Source organism: Pezoporus occidentalis, unplaced genomic scaffold (genome assembly GCF_034315485.1).
Source record: "Pezoporus occidentalis ecotype Australia unplaced genomic scaffold, CSIRO_AGI_Poc_V1 ctg36, whole genome shotgun sequence".
NCBI classification, from domain to species: Eukaryota; Metazoa; Chordata; class Aves; order Psittaciformes; family Psittacidae; genus Pezoporus; species Pezoporus occidentalis.
Window position 1 is genome coordinate 3,377,978 of NW_026915591.1, and position 19,860 is coordinate 3,397,837.

Here is a 19,860-nt window from a genome sequence, read left to right on the forward strand (position 1 = left end):
GCTGATGCATGGTAGCTGATTCTGCACTTCTGAGTCAGTGAGAACTTTGTCATTGAATTCAAGGAGAAAAAAATAAGCATTGCAGTTCACTGCTGTATCAAGTGCCCACAGCTCCAGCTGGAAGTATGGTGGTTTTGTTGCTGAACACCTTTCAGAATCAGGTCATTAGACTGGTGGTATCTGGAGTTCCAGATGTTATATAGACAAACCCTTTGACAGGGTCAGTAAGAATGAGATAACTTTGCATTTTCAGTAATTTAATCTTTCTTCCTTGGACTCACTTATTTTTCACTAGTTTAGCCGTGCCTTCTACTGTATCTATCTTTTTAGGAAATCTTTGGAAAGAATTGTAAGAAGCATGTTACACAAAGGTCACAAAAAGACATGGGGTTTATTTTATCTATATTCAGAATATCCACTATGAACTAGTTCATATATACACACATGTCTACCCGCAGTGAGGTACCTATAGAAAAAGCCTAGAGTCAGATAAATCTAAGTGAATGTTTGATATAAAGCTTTTCTGCTAGTTTTGAATTTCTCTGTAACTGCCAGATTTTACATGCAGCTCTTGGAGGTCTGCTCATACTGTTTGTCTAAATCAGGGTGTGGTATCTAGTTTTTGAGGTGTTATCATTCCACACCAATATGGAGATACCTTCTTTTCAGAGCACTGAGACTTATGTACTTGATAGGGGCTTTTTTTTTTTCTTCCATGAATACCTCCACTTTATTATTGACAAGGTGAAAAAGTGGATTCAGGAAAGAGTGCTTAGCCCCCTGCAGTTGATAAGATACTCTCAAAAATAAAATCATGGTCTGCTCAGCTACTTCAGACTATCTCTGCAGCTCTGATTTCTCATTTGATTATTCTGTCATGTAAGGCACAGAGATAGGGAGATTTCTTGGTCATCTAGTCCAGTCTGGTTCTCCCCTAAATACTACATCATACTTTAGACTTCAAAAAACCCAAACATGTTCAATCCAAAACCTTATTGTTGCTTTCCTCCCCTTACTCTCATTAATATGTCATTCTAAAATCTCATTCTTTTGATGACTAAAAACATTTTTTACTGACTTCCAGTCTGCATTTTCACATAGACAAGTGTGCCTTTTTTGGTTTTATATGTGTTTCATTTTATCCTTTTCATAATTTACAAACACTGGGGTTTTATGGTCACAAAATCTTGTCATTCACAGCCTTCCAATTTGCTAAGCTAAATTAACCAAATTATTTGGTCCAGACTTTTATTAACTAACTTTAAGCACTTAAGTGAGACTAGTCACTTTAAGAATACTCCTCCATGTTCAATAAAAACAGAGAGGCACTTCAGAAGGTTTTTATGTCTTTTTATGCATCTCCTAGATATTGTCAGGATCACAGACAACTGATTATAGTCCTGAAGTTACAGAAAATATGTCTGAGTCTTCTAATCTCTTAAATTAGGCTTGTAGTGCTCCTGAGAATTTGTCTCCCTTCTCTGTTTTTCTCCCAAATTCAACTTATTTCTGCTTATGTGTATGTCACCAGAGTAATATTTCAGTGGAAACTACTGCACTTATCAATGCAGAGAGAACTCTTTTTCCCAGCAGAAGAGAGCAGAAGCAGAAAAGTGAATGAAAGAATAGAGGCTAGTAAAAAACTAGTAAAAAATGTTGAACTACTTGCAGAGGTATGTTAAACAGCAGGTATTATAACCTATTACATCTAGTGTTACATGCATTCATGATACATGTAATAACAGTAAACTGTTACCTAAGTAAAAGTGAACTCCAAGGGCCAATTTTTTGTAAGCTACTAAACATGATATCAGGTCTAAAGATCTTCAATACCTAAAGATCTAAATATCTCCATTCTTGGAGATATTCAAAAGCCATTTGGACATGGCCCTGTGCAGTCAGCTCTAAGAGGCCCTGCTTGAGCAGGGGGGTTGGACAAGATGACCTCTAGAAGTGCCTTCGAACCTCAACCATTCTGTGATTCTATAATCTGACTTTAACACCTATTAATAACAATTTAAAGGTGATTATTTATCTTAGAAGATGTTATGTTTTGAATGCAGATTGCTCTCATTTTGCACTAATTGCTTGTTTCTGGGTGGTCCAGGTAGACACTATATATTTCAGAAATCACTGACCTTCATTTTGCTTTCCATTATGAGATTGAAAACCTTGAGGAAGAGATTTTTCAGTCTGAGAATCAATTCAATGCCCTGAGTGAAGAAGCGAGTAAGAAGGAAAATGATTACAAGAATTATAACAAAGATTTTGCTAACAAAATAAAATGTCTGGAGATAAGTTTTGTTGTTCTTTTTGTCAACCTTGGGAAAATTTCTGATGGATGAATTGGCAATGTTTGTTGCACCTTGTTGCAGCTATGCTCATTGGAGTTATGTTTAAAGATGCTCCATGTCAGTAACTGTTTCAAGAAAATTTTGTGCTTTTCAGGTTGGTGTGGTTTCTTCTTGTGGGTTTGGTTTTGGGTTTTTTGTTGGGTTTGTTTTGTTTTTTTTCTCACAAGAACTTAAAACCTTCAGGTTGAGACACTGGAATTATTAAATGACCATATATGTATATGCACATATATATTCATGTACCTGTGGGCATCTGTGTCAAAAGAATACAGAGCAGGTGTTTCTCAGAAGGGGTGACTCCAATTTTAGAATAAAAATTTGTGCAGGACCAGATTCAGTCCTGAGATGGATCCTATTTAGCTTTGGAGTGAGCCTCCCAGTGTGTAACCTATTAATGTAGAATGTGTTTGATCACATTCTCAAAAACATTCTGGTTTGAGTAAGCAGGCCAACATTCATGGCAATATGGCAGCTTGATTTTAGGCCCTGGTCAAGGTCTCCTCTGAATTACTATTGTAAATCTATCGCAGTGACTGGTGGTGTGCAAGGCATAACCCAAGGCTACTTAGTGTCAACATTCTTTAAAACACTGATGAGCTTTCTTCACCAAAGAAAGTAGGGTGCTGAAATGCTGTATATGAATTTCTCAGAGCTGTCAAGGTTTTCTAGCACTTCTCTGGTCTTTGGGATATAGTATATGCTCTATCCCCAGGAAACTGCTGGGCTCTTGTTCAACAGTCTGATTTCAGATAGGATAAATCAGATGTCAGGAGTGTAAGAAATATCCTCTTTGTATGTCTGACCTTAGGAAGGCAGATTTACAGAAGGCCTTGAGAATTTTTTCTCATTTTGCTCATTAGTGAGAGGTTATGCTCCCACATTATGCAAGATAGTTATGGTCATGTAACTGCTCAGGCTTCCCTATAAATCTGAAGGCTGAGACTGTCACTACTAAGGAAGCAGTTGTGCTGGGTTCATTCTCATGCTCTTTCTGCCAGTTAAGCTATGCAGTATATGCAAAAGAAATGCTAAATATACCTTGATACTTTTTCTCTGTCTTTTATTTAATATAGTCCATTCTAGAGTTTTTCCCCCATCTAAAATAGTGCTGATAAAACTGCTATGGGAGAGTTGCCCTTTCCTTTGTGGCCTGGACAGAGACAGGTTGAAAAAGTGATTGTAACTCTTTGTTTTCATTTAGTGACACACTCTGAGATACTCTGCTTTCTTAACTGTTTCCTACTTTGCTTTCATTTCCTACCATTCTGATGAAGCAATTCAAGTTGCTTTGTTTTTTTTCTTCCCAGTTTTCCTTCTGGAGCTTTTAGTATTTTCATGCACTTGCTCTTCACTATTTTTATCTGCAAAATGATTCTCTCTGAATGCTCTCTCATGAAGGTGGCCTGGGTATGAGGAATAAATTCCTTTACAAGACTCATGTCAGTTTAGGTTAATTCTGCTCTGTTTGGAGTACCATGATGATGCATGAGATCAAAGAAGTTCATAGAAATGAGACTCAGATCACCTTTCCTTCTCTGCCTTCTTCACATACCTGTTTCGGCTAAGGAAATAATTTCTTCTGTTCTTCTCCGTATTTTCCAGGGTTTTTTTTTTTCTTTCTTTTTTAGCTGTTCTTCTGCTACAGCCCTTTAAAAAAAACCAAACCTATAATAAGGCTCATGAGCTGTATTTCTATACTTGGAGGTTTTCTGATATTTCTAGTCTTTGATCACAGAAGTGATACCTGATTTCAGAGCCTGAGAAGGACCAAAAATATATAGTGCTGAATTTGACATTACTGTCCTGTAAAGAAGCGAGTTCAGAGTTGTGGTGTTACTTCACAACCTGGGCTCCAATTCATTTCTTTGTATGACTTTAGTTCCTGGGTATCAACTTGTCCCTGTCTTAATATTTTTCTTCAAGTCTCCCAGCCTATGTGGGTTGTTCCTGTTCTCCATTTCTGTGTCTTTACCTATTGCAGCAGAAGAGTACACATGTATTTTTCCAGTGAAAAGTCCTTTAATTAGTGTCTTGTGTTTCATTGGCCCTAACTAAGATGATGTTCCACTGTGCTGAAAAATGCATATATATCAAATTAGATTTGTTTTGTTTTAAAAACAAAGGTCAGATATTTTTTAAAGGTAAGGAAGGAGACAGAGAAAGATTAAAATGTTCAGTGTTTTAGTCATGTTTAGGTGATGATCTGCTTAGTCTTTAAGAGCTAATAGTTCTTTTTCTCCATGCTGACTTAAGAGTACAAATATTCCCAGGCTGGTAAGTCTGTGCAGCCCTGCTGTAGGGTGATGTAGGTTTCCAGCCCTAACTGTTCTATGACTCTATGATGTACAGCTCAGATCCAGGACCATTGTAGTTAATACAATGTGTTAACTACATTTAATACAATATATAAAACAAACATTAGTATGATTGAAAAAATATGCTTATGGCTGGGCATGGAGCAACAACATGAGACAGGTCAAGCTACAAAATGACATGCTAATAGGAAAGGACATGTAGAATAATGTGAAAACACTCCAGGTTTGTGGTAAGACAATGAAATATTTATTTTGCTTCACTGATGGGTCAGCAGAATCAAATGCCTAGCATATGAATGCTACCATCAGAAAATTAACATCTCAGGGAACAATAGGGAAGGAAGTAATTGGCAAGCGTACCTAGAGAACCCTGATACCTTTGGATCATCTGAGTCTAATGAAATTCACCTTCAGGTAGTGAAGTTGCTGAAGCAGTTTCAGAACTGCTCATGATTGTATTTAATTGCACATCAAGAATAGGTAAGTGAAGCTTAAATCAACTTCATTTCCCAAAATAGCCATACTGGGTAAGACACAATGTTGGTCCTGCCAGTATCCTTTCTTCTACAGTGATCAATAGTATTCCTTGAAGAAGTAATGTAAGAACAGCCAAATATAGAATGACCGTTCTTCTGTATAATCTCCATGACAAATGAAGTGTCAAGAACTTCTTTGGGTGGAGATGGTATCTGCATTTAATAGCTTTTGATGGAATTTTATGCTACACTGGACCTTCAGTGCAATATTCTCCTATCACTGATTCTTTTAGCTCACATATACATTTAGCCTCCATAATAACCTATAGCATATCATTTATTTAATAAAGACAGTAGTTTTCTTTTCTTTGAAACCTACTATCTCAAAAGTTTATTGGCATCTTGCTATTCTTTTGTTATGAGAAACAGTGAATAACTGTTGTCTTCTCATTTTCTCCAGCAAAGGCGTGTGGGTTTTATATACCTTTATTGTATGTCCCTTCAGTTGCTGCTTTTTCAGGCTAAGAATCCCAGGTACAAAAAACAGTTAGAAACATTATCAGAGATAATAGTTACCCATGCTTTACTGACAAAATAGAAAAACGGTCCCTGTTAGATTGTGAGAGGTCTGCTTTCACTGGAATTTATCTGGTTTTTCCTTATTGACTCAGGTGATATTGTAGAGCGACTGCTTAATGTATCTGTACATGATAAACACAGTAAGAGTGGGAGTGCCCTTTGCAGGGCAGAACTAGACTTCAGAGTTATTTTTGCAAGTTGGAGAAGTAATTTGGGTAAAAAAAGGTTTTAGTAATAATCATCATTATCATCCATATTTTTGTGTTTAGGTGGAAAGAATTGTCTGTACAAATCTATCACGAGTCAGATATTTAGGCAATGATAAATAGAACTAAAGCTGAAAAGTAGAACATAAGTCAACAAAGATTTGTTGTACTGAAAAAGGCAATTCTCAAACCAGTCTGTGTGGAAAGGTCGATAACCTGGCAAGGTTTATGGTGCATGTTCTCTACTCTAGCTGGTTTTGGCAGGACACAGCTGGAGTACAGTGTCTGGTATTGATCACCTCATGGTGATCAAAGGAGGATATGGATTATTCTGAGACCCAAGAGGAGTTCAGTAAAGATGATCAAAAAACAGTTGAAGAAATTCACAGCTTTTCCATTTAAAATAGCTAAACCTAAGAGAAGATATGTCAGTAAGTACCAAATAAATAAAACTTTGTAGCAAGATATAAGCCTTTCTCCCTGTCCACTTGTTGAGACAAATAACAGGGAACAGAATAGATTTAACTTAAGAAAAGGGCTTTAAGAAAACACTGACAGCACAAATAATAAACCCATGGGATCAGTTGTCTGAGTCATGGTATCTCTACCACTAGGGTTTTTAAGGACAAATTAAACATCTGTGTGGACACTTAGGTCTAATTGATTCTGCTGTACAGCAGAGAGATGGACTAAGATGACCTCTTGGGATCACTTTCAGTATTTTTTTTCTGTTTTGTTTGTTTTGTTCCCCCTCACACCCCCAGATATGTTAAAATATTAATGCATTAAATGTTGCTTAGATAGATTGTTGATTAATATTTAGTTTCATTTAAGAATGACATAAAAAATGCAACTGAAAATCTACTTAAAAAAGAACAAGAATTAACCACAAGCAAGCTAACCTTGGAAGAAGCCCAGAGAGAAAGATAAGCATACAAAATATGAAGACCTGAACAAATCCTTTTTAGGTAAGTATTAAGTATCTCCTCTACATTGTGGAGCTTTCTCTTGTTGTTTCCAAAAACAGTGTGCCATAACCCTATGTCTGCCTATGGCTCAGGCGAACCGTGAAACACATAAATTGAGTTCTTACCAACAACTGGAATCTATAGACCTGGCCATAACAGGAAAATAAAGCATTTAAGAAAAAAAATAAGAGTGACTTAAACAAGTCACTAATAGAACCTAATTTTATTTGTAACACTTTAATGTTTAATCATAACACCGTCTAAAAACCATAGAATGGTTTGGGTTGGAAGGGACCTTAAAGATCATCCTGTTCCAATCCCCCTGCCACAGGCAGGGACACCTTCCACTAAACCAGGTTCCTCAAAGCCCCATCCAACCTGGCCTTGTACACTGCAGGGACTGGGCAGCCACAGCTTCTCTGTGCAATCCTTTCTCTGCCTCGTAGAAAAGAAAGATGAAGAAGTACAAGCCACAAGAGCCATTCAGCAGTCAATCAAAACTACTGGGAAGCTCAAGAAGGACATGGTAATAACTTACTGTAGTAATTCTGCAGAGTTTCAACCACCAGATTTATTTCCTCCTGGTAAAGGCACCCATGGAGACTGGGACCAGGGAAGACAGGCTGGGACCTTACCATCCTCTCTGTTGCTGTGCTCCCATCTGGGGAGTGGCTGAGATTTCAGCTCAGCCTATAACCCAGAATTTATATCAAGCTGCCCTTCTGCTTGATTTTGTGTTCCTTAGACATGTGAGCAAGTCAAAAAGAAGCTGGTGAACTGGGGGCATTTGTAAACCTGCTTCAATTCAGGTTCTTGCTACTGCAAAGGCAGGAATTTCTGCTACTTTAGTAACTCGTATTTGAAAAACTTTTCTGTAGCATTGCCTCTTTACCTGTATTTCTCATTTCTGACTTGAGGCATTCAATCAGCACCAGTGTGAAGAGAACGAAATTGGTATAGCTGTAGGGGTAGTTAGAATAGTTCAAAATGCCTGAAGCTGGGCTGTACATCCCAGGCTAACAATCAGATTGCTTTTTCTTCCTGTTTCTTTGCCAGAACAAAAATTTATGGGGGAAAGGAACATATTTACACCTTCTGCTGCTACTAGGAAGAATTAAAGTGTCTTTAGTTACTGAGAAGCATAGGACAAGATCAATAAACTACATAAAGGGATCTTACGAGGCTGGTCAGATGCAGGATTCATGCCCCAGTGGTCTGTTTAGAAAAGGGAGACCTGTTTCTCCAACCATATTAGAATAGAAATAGCACAACAAAACAGTTGTGTACACTTGAGCCTCAGGTGACAGAAAAATTATGCTCTTGCCATTGGTTGACCCTGCAGCAGAAAGGTCACTTCATGTCAGAGCTGATTCATTTCTTGTGGACCATAAGCAATTGATTCCCCACTCTGTGTCTTCACTGGTAAGAGGGCTGTCTCAGATGGTACTTTGGAATCTTAAAATGAAAGCTGCCACATAACAAAAACTCTTTTCACTTTATTTAATTACAAAAATCCTATATAAAAATCTGTTATCAGTGAAGTTTATTATTAACAGCTGGAGCTGAAGAATAAATTGCGAACGAAGCGTGATGCTGCAGTTAGCCAGTTGAAAAATCACACAGAGACTACGAAGCTCCTAGAACAAGACATCTATGAGATCAACAGGAAAATTGACATTGTGTACACTGAGAACTGCAGATTCAAATTAGTGAGTATATTCAAGCTTGACAGTGCTCCTTCTCAGTGTATTCATTTTTCATTTCGCAGAGAACTGGCCATGGAAGATGATAAAACATAAACATCACAAGGCAAACCTGACCTTTTAAATGAATGTGGGGGTGCTTAATTTGTAAGGAAGCAAAGAGGAATATCCAAGGACAAGGCATCTACCTGAGGCATAATCAATATAGGATACCTGTTGCATTGAGGCACGGACTGTAGGAAAAGGCCCTCCTGCTTGTGTGAAGAGGCCCAAGATGAGCAAGAGATGTAGAATAGGCATCTTCAATTTGGAATATATACTTTTGAAAATATTCTGTATACCCTTCAGGCCCTAGGCTATCAGAGCAGTAGAATCTCCTTCCCTGTAAAACACATGAAGCAAAAACGGTCTTAGTGCCCACTGTTATCAGGCTCCAATCCAGACCCGAACCCATGTTTGTGCAGCCACATGGACTATATTTCTGAGATGATCTGAACCCTGTGCACTGTTTGCTCCTGCAAGCACAGAGCTCTACTGCTGCAAGGGCAGCTGCCAGAGTCTGTGCCGGCTAGCACTGCAGGTGCTACATACTAGCTACTCTGCAGCTCTATCGGATTATACCCTTATAAAAACAAAAGGCTTCCCTGCAGGAAGAAAACTCATGGTTATGCTGCAAGCACCCCTCTCCTCATGTTCAATTCACTAAGAGAAGCTGAGGTGCTCCAATTTTCCAACACCTATATTGCACCAGGGAGTGCTCTTTACTGTGCCTGACATGGGCCGTCTGACACGTTTCAGCCAAACCTGGGGCACGACCAGCTGGGTACTTGTAGACCTGATCCAATGTGAATGAGTCCATCCTGTTCTGGGTGAATGAGTAAGGAAGAGTTTCCTTGTTGGCACACACCCTGTCCTCCTCTGGCTGTTCCCAGTATCCTCATCCATTCTGTTTGGTACCACAATCATAGCTGGCTTGTGTTGAATTTGGCAACTGTTAAAATTTATTAAAGATGAAATGAATGATGTTGTTGAAAGAAAACGTGTCCAGAGGAATACATTAGCCTTTGTATTTCCATAAGCTAATATTCAGCTTATTCTTCCTGATCTCTCCAATAACAGTAAAACTGTTTGGAAATGATTGGCAAGTGTTCAGTAATAATTATTTTTTTTCCCAGCGCACTGCACAAATGAAAGAAGATATTTTTGCAATGAATTCTGAAGCAGAAAAACACAAGTCAGCAATAGGCAAAATCCTGAAAGACATACCAGTGCTTCACGGTAATATATTAATAACAATTTTGAAACAAAAAAGTTATATGATTTGAATAATATCCTTTAGTCCTTTTGTCTTCTTTTTGGCACAGCAATTTACCACGTTTTAACTGCTAACTCTGTTGTAGATCATCTTCAGAAGGGGTGGTCAGAGGAGAGCTTTACTCAAAAGTTGAATTTCAGTTTTCTATTGTGCTGGTTTGCTTAAATATATTTTGCATGCCATATTAAAAAAGTGAAATTGCATTTTGCAACTGAGCCATTACAGTCTTTGAATTCATACAGGGCAAGATACTAAACCTATGCTTTCCAGCATTTTATGAAAGTCCTGGCTATAAAAATAATTTTTCCTGGTATTGTTCCTTTTGCTGGTCTTACATTCAAGCCTTTCTTAAACCTGTACTTAATAACACTCTTGCTGCTCTACATTCAGTTCATTGGCCTGGAATACTTTTCCCATTGGGGATAGCCAAGGATGGCCTTCAGTTTGAACAGGAATTAAAGCAAACGATCATGTAAAGTTCTTCACCAGTTAGTAAGGCAAACTTTGCGTTTTTTATGCAAGGATGGGGTAGTTGATGAAAAACCTCTTGCAGAGCTACAGGTCTGGTGGCCAGCCAAGCTGTGGGAAACCAAAACAGGTTTCTTGACATTTTGTGAGGTTCTGGTGGGGTGTTTTATGTTTGGTTTGGGAGGGTTTGGGTTTCTTTGGGGGGGGGGGGGAGGGGAGGTCCTTTATGAAGAAAGAAAAATTCTGCTCTGTGTCATTACAGGAATTTCTGGAGAATGAGCAGGAACTACTGAACACAGTGACAGCTCTAACAACAGAAATTCAGCAACGAGATGAAAAGATTGGTGATATTAATAGCAGGCTGCAAAATAACCTGGAAGGACTGGATTCTCTGCTTGTCCGAAAATCTAAACTGGATGATCACAATAAAATAGACTAAACTTTTTCTTTTCCACTCTCTTTTCTTTTTCATTTTTCCTTTTTGCTGTTTTTTTAATCCCAGAACATGTTGATTCTCACCACTTCGTGATAGAGACCCTGTAACGCAGCACATTGTATCCAATCACTGTGCTGCAGATTGAGATCGAGTGGTTATATTTATTAGCCGAACTAGACATGCTTTAGAACAGCCTGGATATTATCATCTTTTATCTCCACTTTGTAACGGGTTGTGATAATAACAGTGAGGGGGCTGTAAAACAGTCTGAGCATCATTGATCTTTCCAGAACTGTGTTTGCTTTTCCACAAAGGATAAATAAAACTAACAGACCTTTAACTTCCACAGCTTGTGGTTGCATGGTTATTGCTGTAGGACTATATGGCTAATTAATGTTTACGTTCTCTAGAATTTTACACAGAATCATAGAATAGTGTCCTGGTTTAAGCCCAGGCCGTAAATCAGAACCACGCAGTCTACTCCCTCCCACCCGCCCCCCCAGCCAGCCCTTTCTTCCCCCCTCTCCTGGAGGGATGGGGAGGAGAAGTGAAAATAATGCAACTCCCACGGGTTGAGATAAGAACAGTTTAGTAACTAAGGTATAACACAAATCACTGCTGCTACCACCAATAATAATGATGATAAGGGAAATAACAAGGGAAGAGAATACATCACCTCACAACCCCCAGACCGATATCTGACCCCACCCAGCAGTGATCTTGCCCTTCCAGGTAACTCCCAGTTACCTCCTGCACACGATGTGCTGTGGTATGGAACACCTCTTTGGCTAGTCTGGGTCAGGTGTCCTGTCTCTGCTTCCTCCAGACTTCCCCTCCTCCCTGGCAGAGCATGAGACTCAGAAAGTCCTTGGTCAGAGTAAACATTACTGAGCAACACCTAAAAACATCGGTGTTATCAGCGCTGTTCCCAGGCTGAAAGTCAAAAACACAGCACTGCAACAGCTACCAAGAAAGAGAAAAATGACTGCTACTGCTGAACCCAGGACAAATAGTTTGGGTTGGAAGGGATCCACAAAGCTCATCTAGTCCAACCCGCCTGCAATGAGCAGGGACATCTTCATCTAGATCAGGTTTCCCAGACCCACATACAGCCTGGTCTTAAATGTCTCCAGGGATGGTGCACCCACCACCTCTCTGGGCAACCCGTACCAGGATTTTGCCACCCTAATTGTAAAGAATTTCTTGCTTGCATCCAGCCTGAATCTCTCATCTTTTAGTTTAAAACCATCACCCCTCATCCTATCACAACAGGCCCTGCTAAAAAGCCTCTCCTCATCTTTCTTATAGGCCCCTTTTGCAAACTGAAAGGCTGCAATTAGGTTTCCCCGACAAGGGCAATTTGGACTGCCCTTTCCATTTAAACAAACAGTATTCTATTCTCTGGTCTTGGAGAGGGGTGATACTACACAGAGGCCCTAGGCACATACAAATCACTTGCTTCAGAGCCTGCTTTTAACTCGAATGCTATAGATACAGAATCATAGAATAACTAAGGTTAACTAACTAGAGTTGGAAAGGACCTTAAGATCATCTAGTTCAAACCCCCCTGCCATGGGCAGGGACACTTCACACTAAACCATGCCACCCAAGGCTCTGTCCAACCTGGCCTTAAAACACCACCAGGGATGGAGCATTCACAACCTCCCTGGGCAACCCATTCCAGTGCCTCACCACCCTTACAGTAAAGAACTTCCTCCTTATATCCAACCTAAACTTCCCCTGTTTACATTTGAACTCGTTACCCCTTGTCATGTCACTACAGTCCCTAATGAAGAGTCCCTCCCCAGCATCCCTATAGGCCCCCTTCAGATACTAGAAGGCTGCTATGAGGTCTTCACCTGTTGATTCACAGAGGTCTTGTCTGTAACGAGAAACAGGTTTGGTCACAATATGATCATTGTCTTGTTATAGAATGTGTTTTTTATACCTATTGCAGCTGAAAGGCCGTGGCATACAGGCTACTTCAAAATCATTGGGTCTGGGTAATGTGACAGGAAATCAGGGAGAGGAATGATGAACTTATAGAGGAAGGGAATGCCCTGGAAGGAATTCAAGCTGAGAGGGGAAGGATGGTGAACATACAGCAAAGAAGAATCCTGCTTCAGCTGAAGCTCCAATATTATTTTCTGTGTGAAAAGGGCAGGGCAGGGCAGGTTTCTTCACAGGAAGCCTGCACAAAACCATTGCTTGGTTATTCCAAACAGCATGCACTATCTGTCTGCATCTGCCTTTGGCTGCCATGACTTTTTTCTTTTCCTTTTTTTTTTTTTTTTTTAATGTTACTGAGAGAAGCTGATAAAAAAAGAGTTTATTAATTAGCATTCCACATTGCATGTTTTGCTCAATGACAAAGTGCTGGAGCCTGGCAAGAAGGTCAGTGTCTGGGTATGCCATGCAAGCTCCATGGGGTGCACTGCCCATAAGCTCTGCTTTTACAAGTCCCTCATCCTGCAGCCTTCAAAATTAACATGGGATTCTCTAAACTTAGCAAAAGATTTACTCCTTACTACAGATAATGTTACCTGGGATGAGTTCTTACTTTTCTTTTTAAAAGCAAGATATAGCCCAACATTTAACCCCACATATTGCACATAAAAATGTACAGTCCTTAGTGCTGCACCTTTGCAAATGTTTTCTCCTGCATGGTGCTGCACTGCCTGTTCATATGCCTACTGTGCCTGTACTAATGGGAAAGCTGTGCAAATGCAGGCACAAAACTGGCTAGGATATTTTAAAAGAAAATACGCCTATGAGTCTGTCAGTTATGGAAATGGTATTTTAACACAAGTTTTAAAACCATACTTTTAGAACTGTCTTCTAGATTAGTGTGTCTAATATTTTATGCAAAAAAAATCACATACTGTAAGTAGCAGCATAGACAGCATTCGATTTCTGTAAGGAGATCAATTACTTCCTTAATCCCTAAATACAACCTTACTTCTGCATGCAAGACCTAGTTCTTAGAAGCAATGAACCTGTCAACTGCTATTTCACAGGAAAAAAGCCATCAGGAAAGGCTTATCCACTGTAACAGAATCAAACCTACTGTGGAGAGAGGAGAGCGACATCTCGAGGCAGCCTGGCCAAGATGACACACCTCAATGCCCCTGAGCTGCTAGCAGGGTTTGTCATTAGCAGTGTTGATATGCAATAGAATAAAAAAAGGCATTACGGTCATGCTTAAATATAGAAATAAACAGTTATTTGCAAATCATCTATGCATTTGGAAAAGTTTAGATTGAGAAGATCTTCCTATTGCTCTTTCTTCTGTGTTCAGACCTTCAGTACAGTTCTGCATCTTCCTTTAGTCCCTCTATGGCACTACACCACTGGTGACTAATATACAGGATACATGCTTTGGTTATCATCCTGTACAATACAGAGAAAACACTGGAGGTCTGTCAGTGGAAACTTGGCTTCAGCAAAGCCAAGAGCTCATTTCTGAACAGCCTCAGAAGCTCTAGCAATTCTTACCGAGGTGTTCACATAAAGATTTTGATGAATGCAGACCAGATATAATGGTATCTCTTGAAAGAAAGAAAGAATCTGTAATTCTTTTTATTAAATCTGCTGGTTTTGTACTTTAGCCATCTCAACATTTTTTGTTGCTGCAGCAGTGATACAGCATAAACACCTGTTCCTTTCTCAGCTGCTGATTTACACTCCTCTCCAACCACTGCTGTTGCCATAGTGTGGGTACAGCTGCACTACACAGCAAAAGATGCAAGCTGCTGGCACCACCAACAAATGATGAAACAGCCATGAAGCACACTCACAGGAGGAAGCTAGGGGGGCTCTGTTGAAAGGGGCAGAAGCAATCCTACCTGTACATAGTTAACAGATGCATCACAGTTTTCCTGGTAGCTGTCAGCAAATAAAATCTTTAGTACGATCTTAGAAGGAAATTTATAGTCAAGGTAAATGGAGTTTGTGGGAAGAATACTGCTGTTTAATCATTTCCATGAAGTACACAGACCATAAACTATACTTTTATAGGGAATTTAAAAATGCATTTCCTCTCCTTCTACCTTTCATCATAAGGAATCATGCTCAATGTGTTCTATTTTTTGATGGAAAGAAAAGTATTTCCACTGGTGGCGCAGACGATAAGAAAACAGCACTATTGTTTCCTATTGCTCTTCCTTCTGTGTTTAAACCTTCAGTACTGCTCTGCATCTTTTTCTAGACCCTCTATACCATGACGTTACTGGTGATTTATATACAGGATACGTGCTTTGGTTATCTTCCTGTACAATACAGAGAAAAGACTCTATTTGTTTCATTAAGTCTACCGAAAGCCCAACTCTAACATTTTATTCAAACACAACCTAAAATACTGTATTAAGAAACAAACACATACAAGCAAATCCCTATACTAGAATGTGGCGCAAGCTTTTTATACAGATTCACAGTGATAAACAGATACAAGGACATTCCCTTCCATCTATACCAGATACTTAAGAACACAAAGTGCAGCTTTTTTTGTATTCTCCAGTCTCATTCAGGTGTTTCACCTAGAAGTCTGGTTCATAAATAACTTCTAAAACAGAAGTTTCCAAACCATAACAAGCTTAATTAAGCTTGCTTTATTAATTAAGCATTGCTTAATTCAGATCATCTGGACAGTGTTTTTGGCACAGGCTCCTTTCAATGTCCATTTCCACCTTCCGAGAGTATGCGTGACGGTTCAGTGTACTTTGCTGTCAGCAAGTAGAAGAGGGCAGGTGCAGGTACCAAGGCAAGCAATGGCAGGTCCTGCTCAACCTTATCCAGTTTGGAAATGGAGATGATTCCATAGGCATGAAGTAACCAGTGGCTGAAGAGAACAACAAGCCTTTTCTTCCTCACAAGAAGATCCTTGAAAGACTTGCAAAATAAACACAGTACCTTGTTAGCATTCATCCCCTTACCTAGTACCTGATGTTTAACAGTCTTACACAGGCAGCACAGAGACTGCATGTGCCTCTTGGGTTTGAGCCCTTCCCGCACAGAACAGTTCCTCAGTGCACCACAAGAGGGAAGCCTCACAGGAGCTTCCTCCAGCTCAGACAACGCAGGTTTAAACGCAGAATACAGCTGAGAAAAGGTAAGAGACAAAGTGGTCTCTCCTCGAATTCAAGTATTTTGTAGTTTATTAAAACAGGAAACATGTTTACCTACCTCCACTTCAGACGCAGACATGTACACAGCCAGTGTAACTAAAGACAACACCAGTATGATGTATGGGAAGGCATAATCTAAAGGCAAACATCAAACACATTAGCAGGAGAAAGAACACTAAATACACATTTCAGCAGAGGTAGTTTTTCCACATAAAACCATGGGTGTGAAATTAACTAAGCTACTGTAGCCCACCTCTTATCATCCCATCAAACACACACAGTAGTAAGGCTCAGCCTAGCACAACTATTCAGCACTTCAGTCTTAGGTTTTCAAACTTTTTCTGTTATTTCAAGGAGGAATTACTGTACGTTTAAATCACTAACTGAAAAAGGCAGATAGAATCATAGAATAGTTAGGGTTGGAAAGGACCTTAAGATCATCTAGGTCCAAACCCCTGCGCCATGGGCAGGGACACCTCACGCTAAACCATGGCACCCAAGGCCTCGTCCAACCTGGTCTTGAACACCGCCAGGGATGGAGCATTCACAACCTCCCTGGGCAACCAATTCCAGTGCCTCACCAGCCTAACAGGAAATAATTTCCTTCTTATATCCAATCTAAACTTCCCCTGTTTAAGTTTTAAATGAGAAAAGCAATCAGGCTGAGCAGGGATTTTGTAGCACCTGTGACCTTCATGTGACAAGTTTGCAAGAAGCAAACATAAAAATAGCAGGTATCTCCAAACTTAGACTTTGATTCATCTCTGAAATCAGACAAAATCTACCTTAGCAGAAAGTGGAATGAGCTCCCTCTGATGTAATCTTCTCTCACATCCCTTCTATTCCCTTGTTGAGAAAGGCACAGTCTCTTAATGGCACCAGCAGAGACAAAGCAGTGCTGGTCAGGAGCCTGGTTAGGACAGGGCTACTGATGAGCAACTTCTTCAGCAAAACTCCTCACAATAACCTTAAAAAACATCCTTATTTTTGAAGCAAAAAGAGTGTCATGTCCCTCCCTCTCATAAGTCACCTATTAGTGTGTGTTTATAGGTATGTTTGTTAGTGTTTATAAGAGAGAACTCACAAAGCAGGCCTCCTCCAACAGCCTGAAGCACAGTGAGGATAGGGAAGAAGTACAGTGCTGCATAAATGCTTTTAAATCGATCAGACTTTCCTAAACCACAGGCAATTTTCTTAACCAGAAGAGGCCGAAGTAGCATCATTAACACAAGACAGAAAGCGTAATATATAAACACAATGGTGTACCTAGGAGAAAAAAAAAAAAAAAGATAAATTCCTTAAAATGTGCAGTTCTATCCTGCAGACTCAACTCAGAATCAAGAAATTTCGGGATAGTCAGTGAAGTCCAAAGAATTTATAATCAAAGAGTATAAACACAGAATGATGCACTCACTTTTTCTAAGGGTAATGGTCCAGATGCAGAAAAGACAGAGGAAAAAAAAAGAGTCTTACGCTTCATAGCTAAACAGCCTGAACTACACTGCCTTCTTTGACAACTCAGAAAGTCACTAGGTGTTGCTGAGTCTTTCACACATAAACCAGCTCAATGCGTGAAAGACTTCTGGGGATTGATACTCTTTGGTCCCAGTTACACCTGAACACTTTTTGCCTCTTTGAGAAGAAGCACAAATAGAATCACACTTGTATAAAAGGGACACAAAAGAAAGGAGCACAAAAGCCTTTATGCTTACAGTGGATAGACTGCTTCGTGAGTGCAGTGCACTGTGGTGATGTAGTCAGGGCTTGGGTTGTAAAGCATCGTGTACCAGTCCGAAAGCTTCTTCACCTTGCAGGAGCGGATATGCACTGAGCCGACAGGGTCACTGACGAGCAGTGTAACAATTGCTGCAACGCTGCACTCGAACAAGGCAGTTACATGCTGCAACAGTGCGCGGGAACTGTGGAAGTAGAGAGAGAGATTTACTATCTTGCTAACACAACAGGAAACCTAAATGCTGACTGGAAAGTTGCTATGTACTATAGAACCTTCTACAGAGTTAATACTCACTGCGATCAAAGTTAGGACAACTCTGCTTGAATAAAAAGTATTTGAAGCTGACTGTGAAAACTCACAATCTCAGATGATTTAGCATGTAAAATACAACTGAACAACATTCCAGCCTCTTAAATGAAAGCCTGCTGTAGCAAAAGCATCCTGTCAGGTGAGGAACAGCACCACTCGGCTGCTGTGGTTTCAAAGAAAGCAACACTGAGGATAAGACACCACACATCTCAAAAGGGGTAACACCATCATATATGGTATCAGCAGACTTTCAAAGCTGCAGGTCCTTGTTAAAGATGGTATATAGTCATATATTAAGCTCTTCCAGTTTTTGGTGTTTAGTATGCCTCAGAGTCGTGATTTCTTAAAAGTTACAGTCTAGCACCTAATGGCTGCATGCAGCTATGGTTTTAAACCCCCTTTTCACAGAACCTCCCTGATACACCATGCTGATGTAAAAGTTACACCAGCTACACTACCAGGGCAAAAGCCCAGTATATATACTCCTACAGAGGAAAGTCAAACCCATTCTCTCAATGTGTGCAGCACTGCTGATCGGGGCCTCTGCAGGTGGTAGGTCTCGCCCAGGAGAGAGGAGCTCACACATTGCGCCACTGCAAAACGCAGTCCAGGCCAAACTGATAGACGGACCGAGTACCACCACACTGAAGAGATACAGACCATGCCCTGAGGGTGCTGACTGGTAAGAAGGACCCACGGGACTCTTGTGAATAATCCCCAGTCCAGATGCCCAAAGTTTATGTGCTACCGTATCAGCTCAACCAACAGCATGAGCTGCTGGGAAGCTCATTCAGCATCTCCAATCAATCATTTCTGGATACGAGATGTCCATTTTTAAATAACTCATCTGAAGAAGGGGTAAACAAACCTTTTTTTTCCTGAATACCATTCAATAAAGAACCAGTGTAAAACCAGGGGGAGCATGGCCATGAAGCCAAGGTATAACCAGTCATAGCGGTCTGGAGATCCCATACATTCCCGGCAGATTTTGTTGTCATCAGTTCTTTGACCTCTAGGACATACCTACAAAAAGCAGAGACTGTTTAGACAGCATCCAAGTACCAATAATGAATCATTGCAGTTCCTAGAAAAAACAGCTTGAACTAGTGCTGGGACAAGATACATACAGACTTCTAGAGATAAAATGTTAAACTTAGCTCATGCACCCACCGGGCCACTCACAACCACTGTCCACCTCGCCTCCACTTTCCTGCTCCCCTTTCATTGCACCCACCCCAGATCTTGCTCTCCCTCAGCACTGCAATATATCAGTAGGCAGAATGATTTCAGCACAGCTCTCCATTCCATTCCACCTCGTTCTGTTCCAGTTTTCACAGCCCCTCGGCTCAGCTCTGGTTTAGCACCTCCCTTCAGGGAACGTCTCATTGAGCAGCTCCTGCTTTCGGTAAGGAAGCTCTGCCTGTCCTCTCCAGCCCTCACTTCTCCCTGGTCCCCAAGGCACCTCGGGGCTGAGCTGTGGGCCGCGATGCTGCTCACAGCGGGATCCGCACCAGCCTCCCAGCACCAGTGGCTGGAGCGGTCCGGCCCGAGCAGCCACGGCCGGACGCCGCGCGGGAGGGAGCGGGGCCGCCCCTGCCCGCCAGACCTTACCTCGCCCGCTCCGAACTTACCCCGCAGTCCCCATAAGTCTCCACGGAGCCGTTGACTGACAGGACGGTCCTGCCGCAGTACAGCCCGAGGCAGGCGGGCTGGATGTCCACAGCTGCGGGGAGAGCGCAGCCCGCGTTACCACGGCGCCCTTACCTGGCCCAGAGCGCCTCACACCCCGCGGCTCCCCCGCAGCCGAGAGGAACGGAGCGCCATCCGTGGCACGCTCCAGCCGCCGACAACCCCGGCCCCAACCCCGGCCCCA

At 40.9% G+C, this 19,860-nt stretch overlaps 1 protein-coding gene and 1 long non-coding RNA gene across 5 annotated transcripts; one reads left to right on the forward strand and one right to left on the reverse strand.

The window, feature by feature from the left end:
* Positions 1–5,149: 5,149 nt before the first annotated feature.
* Positions 5,150–11,159, forward strand: LOC134169876 (uncharacterized). Of its 3 annotated transcripts, XR_009967045.1 has the most exons (5): positions 6,263–6,898; positions 7,345–7,424; positions 8,455–8,607; positions 9,777–9,879; positions 10,002–10,070. It is a non-coding gene; the product is annotated as an uncharacterized LOC134169876 (long non-coding RNA). The 3 variants fall into 3 exon arrangements; XR_009967047.1 differs by lacking the exon at positions 10,002–10,070 and adding an exon at positions 10,647–11,159 and having other exon boundaries at positions 5,150–6,898; positions 7,345–8,607; XR_009967046.1 differs by having other exon boundaries at positions 5,150–6,898; positions 7,345–8,607.
* Positions 11,160–14,763: 3,604 nt separating this feature from the next.
* JKAMP (JNK1/MAPK8 associated membrane protein) lies at positions 14,764–19,797 on the reverse strand. 2 transcript variants are annotated; one of them, XM_062630788.1, is made up of 6 exons: positions 19,619–19,797; positions 18,856–19,010; positions 17,656–17,862; positions 17,028–17,209; positions 16,002–16,078; positions 14,764–15,707 (listed from the first exon to the last, which is right to left on the reverse strand). In XM_062630788.1, the coding sequence occupies exons 2-6, from the start codon at positions 18,957–18,959 to the stop codon at positions 15,489–15,491; spliced, it is 789 nt and encodes a 262-aa protein (XP_062486772.1). In that variant the 5' UTR covers positions 18,960–19,010; positions 19,619–19,797; the 3' UTR covers positions 14,764–15,488. The 2 variants fall into 2 exon arrangements, with proteins under 2 accessions (XP_062486772.1, XP_062486773.1); XM_062630789.1 differs by lacking the exon at positions 19,619–19,797 and adding an exon at positions 19,222–19,573.
* Positions 19,798–19,860: the final 63 nt, after the last annotated feature.

Bases quoted from the DNA above. Each gene is read 5' to 3' on its own strand.
- JKAMP (XM_062630788.1), bottom strand. From the start codon at position 18,959: ATGGGATCTCCAGACCGCTATGACTGGTTATACCTTGGCTTCATGGCC. The intron at 17,863-18,855 runs GTTTGTTTACCC...CTACTTCCACAG, and splicing joins TGGTATTCAGGAAAAAAAAG to TTCCCGCGCACTGTTGCAGC. The intron at 16,079-17,027 runs GTGAGTTCTCTC...GTTTGCCTTTAG, and splicing joins TGTTGGAGGAGGCCTGCTTT to ATTATGCCTTCCCATACATC.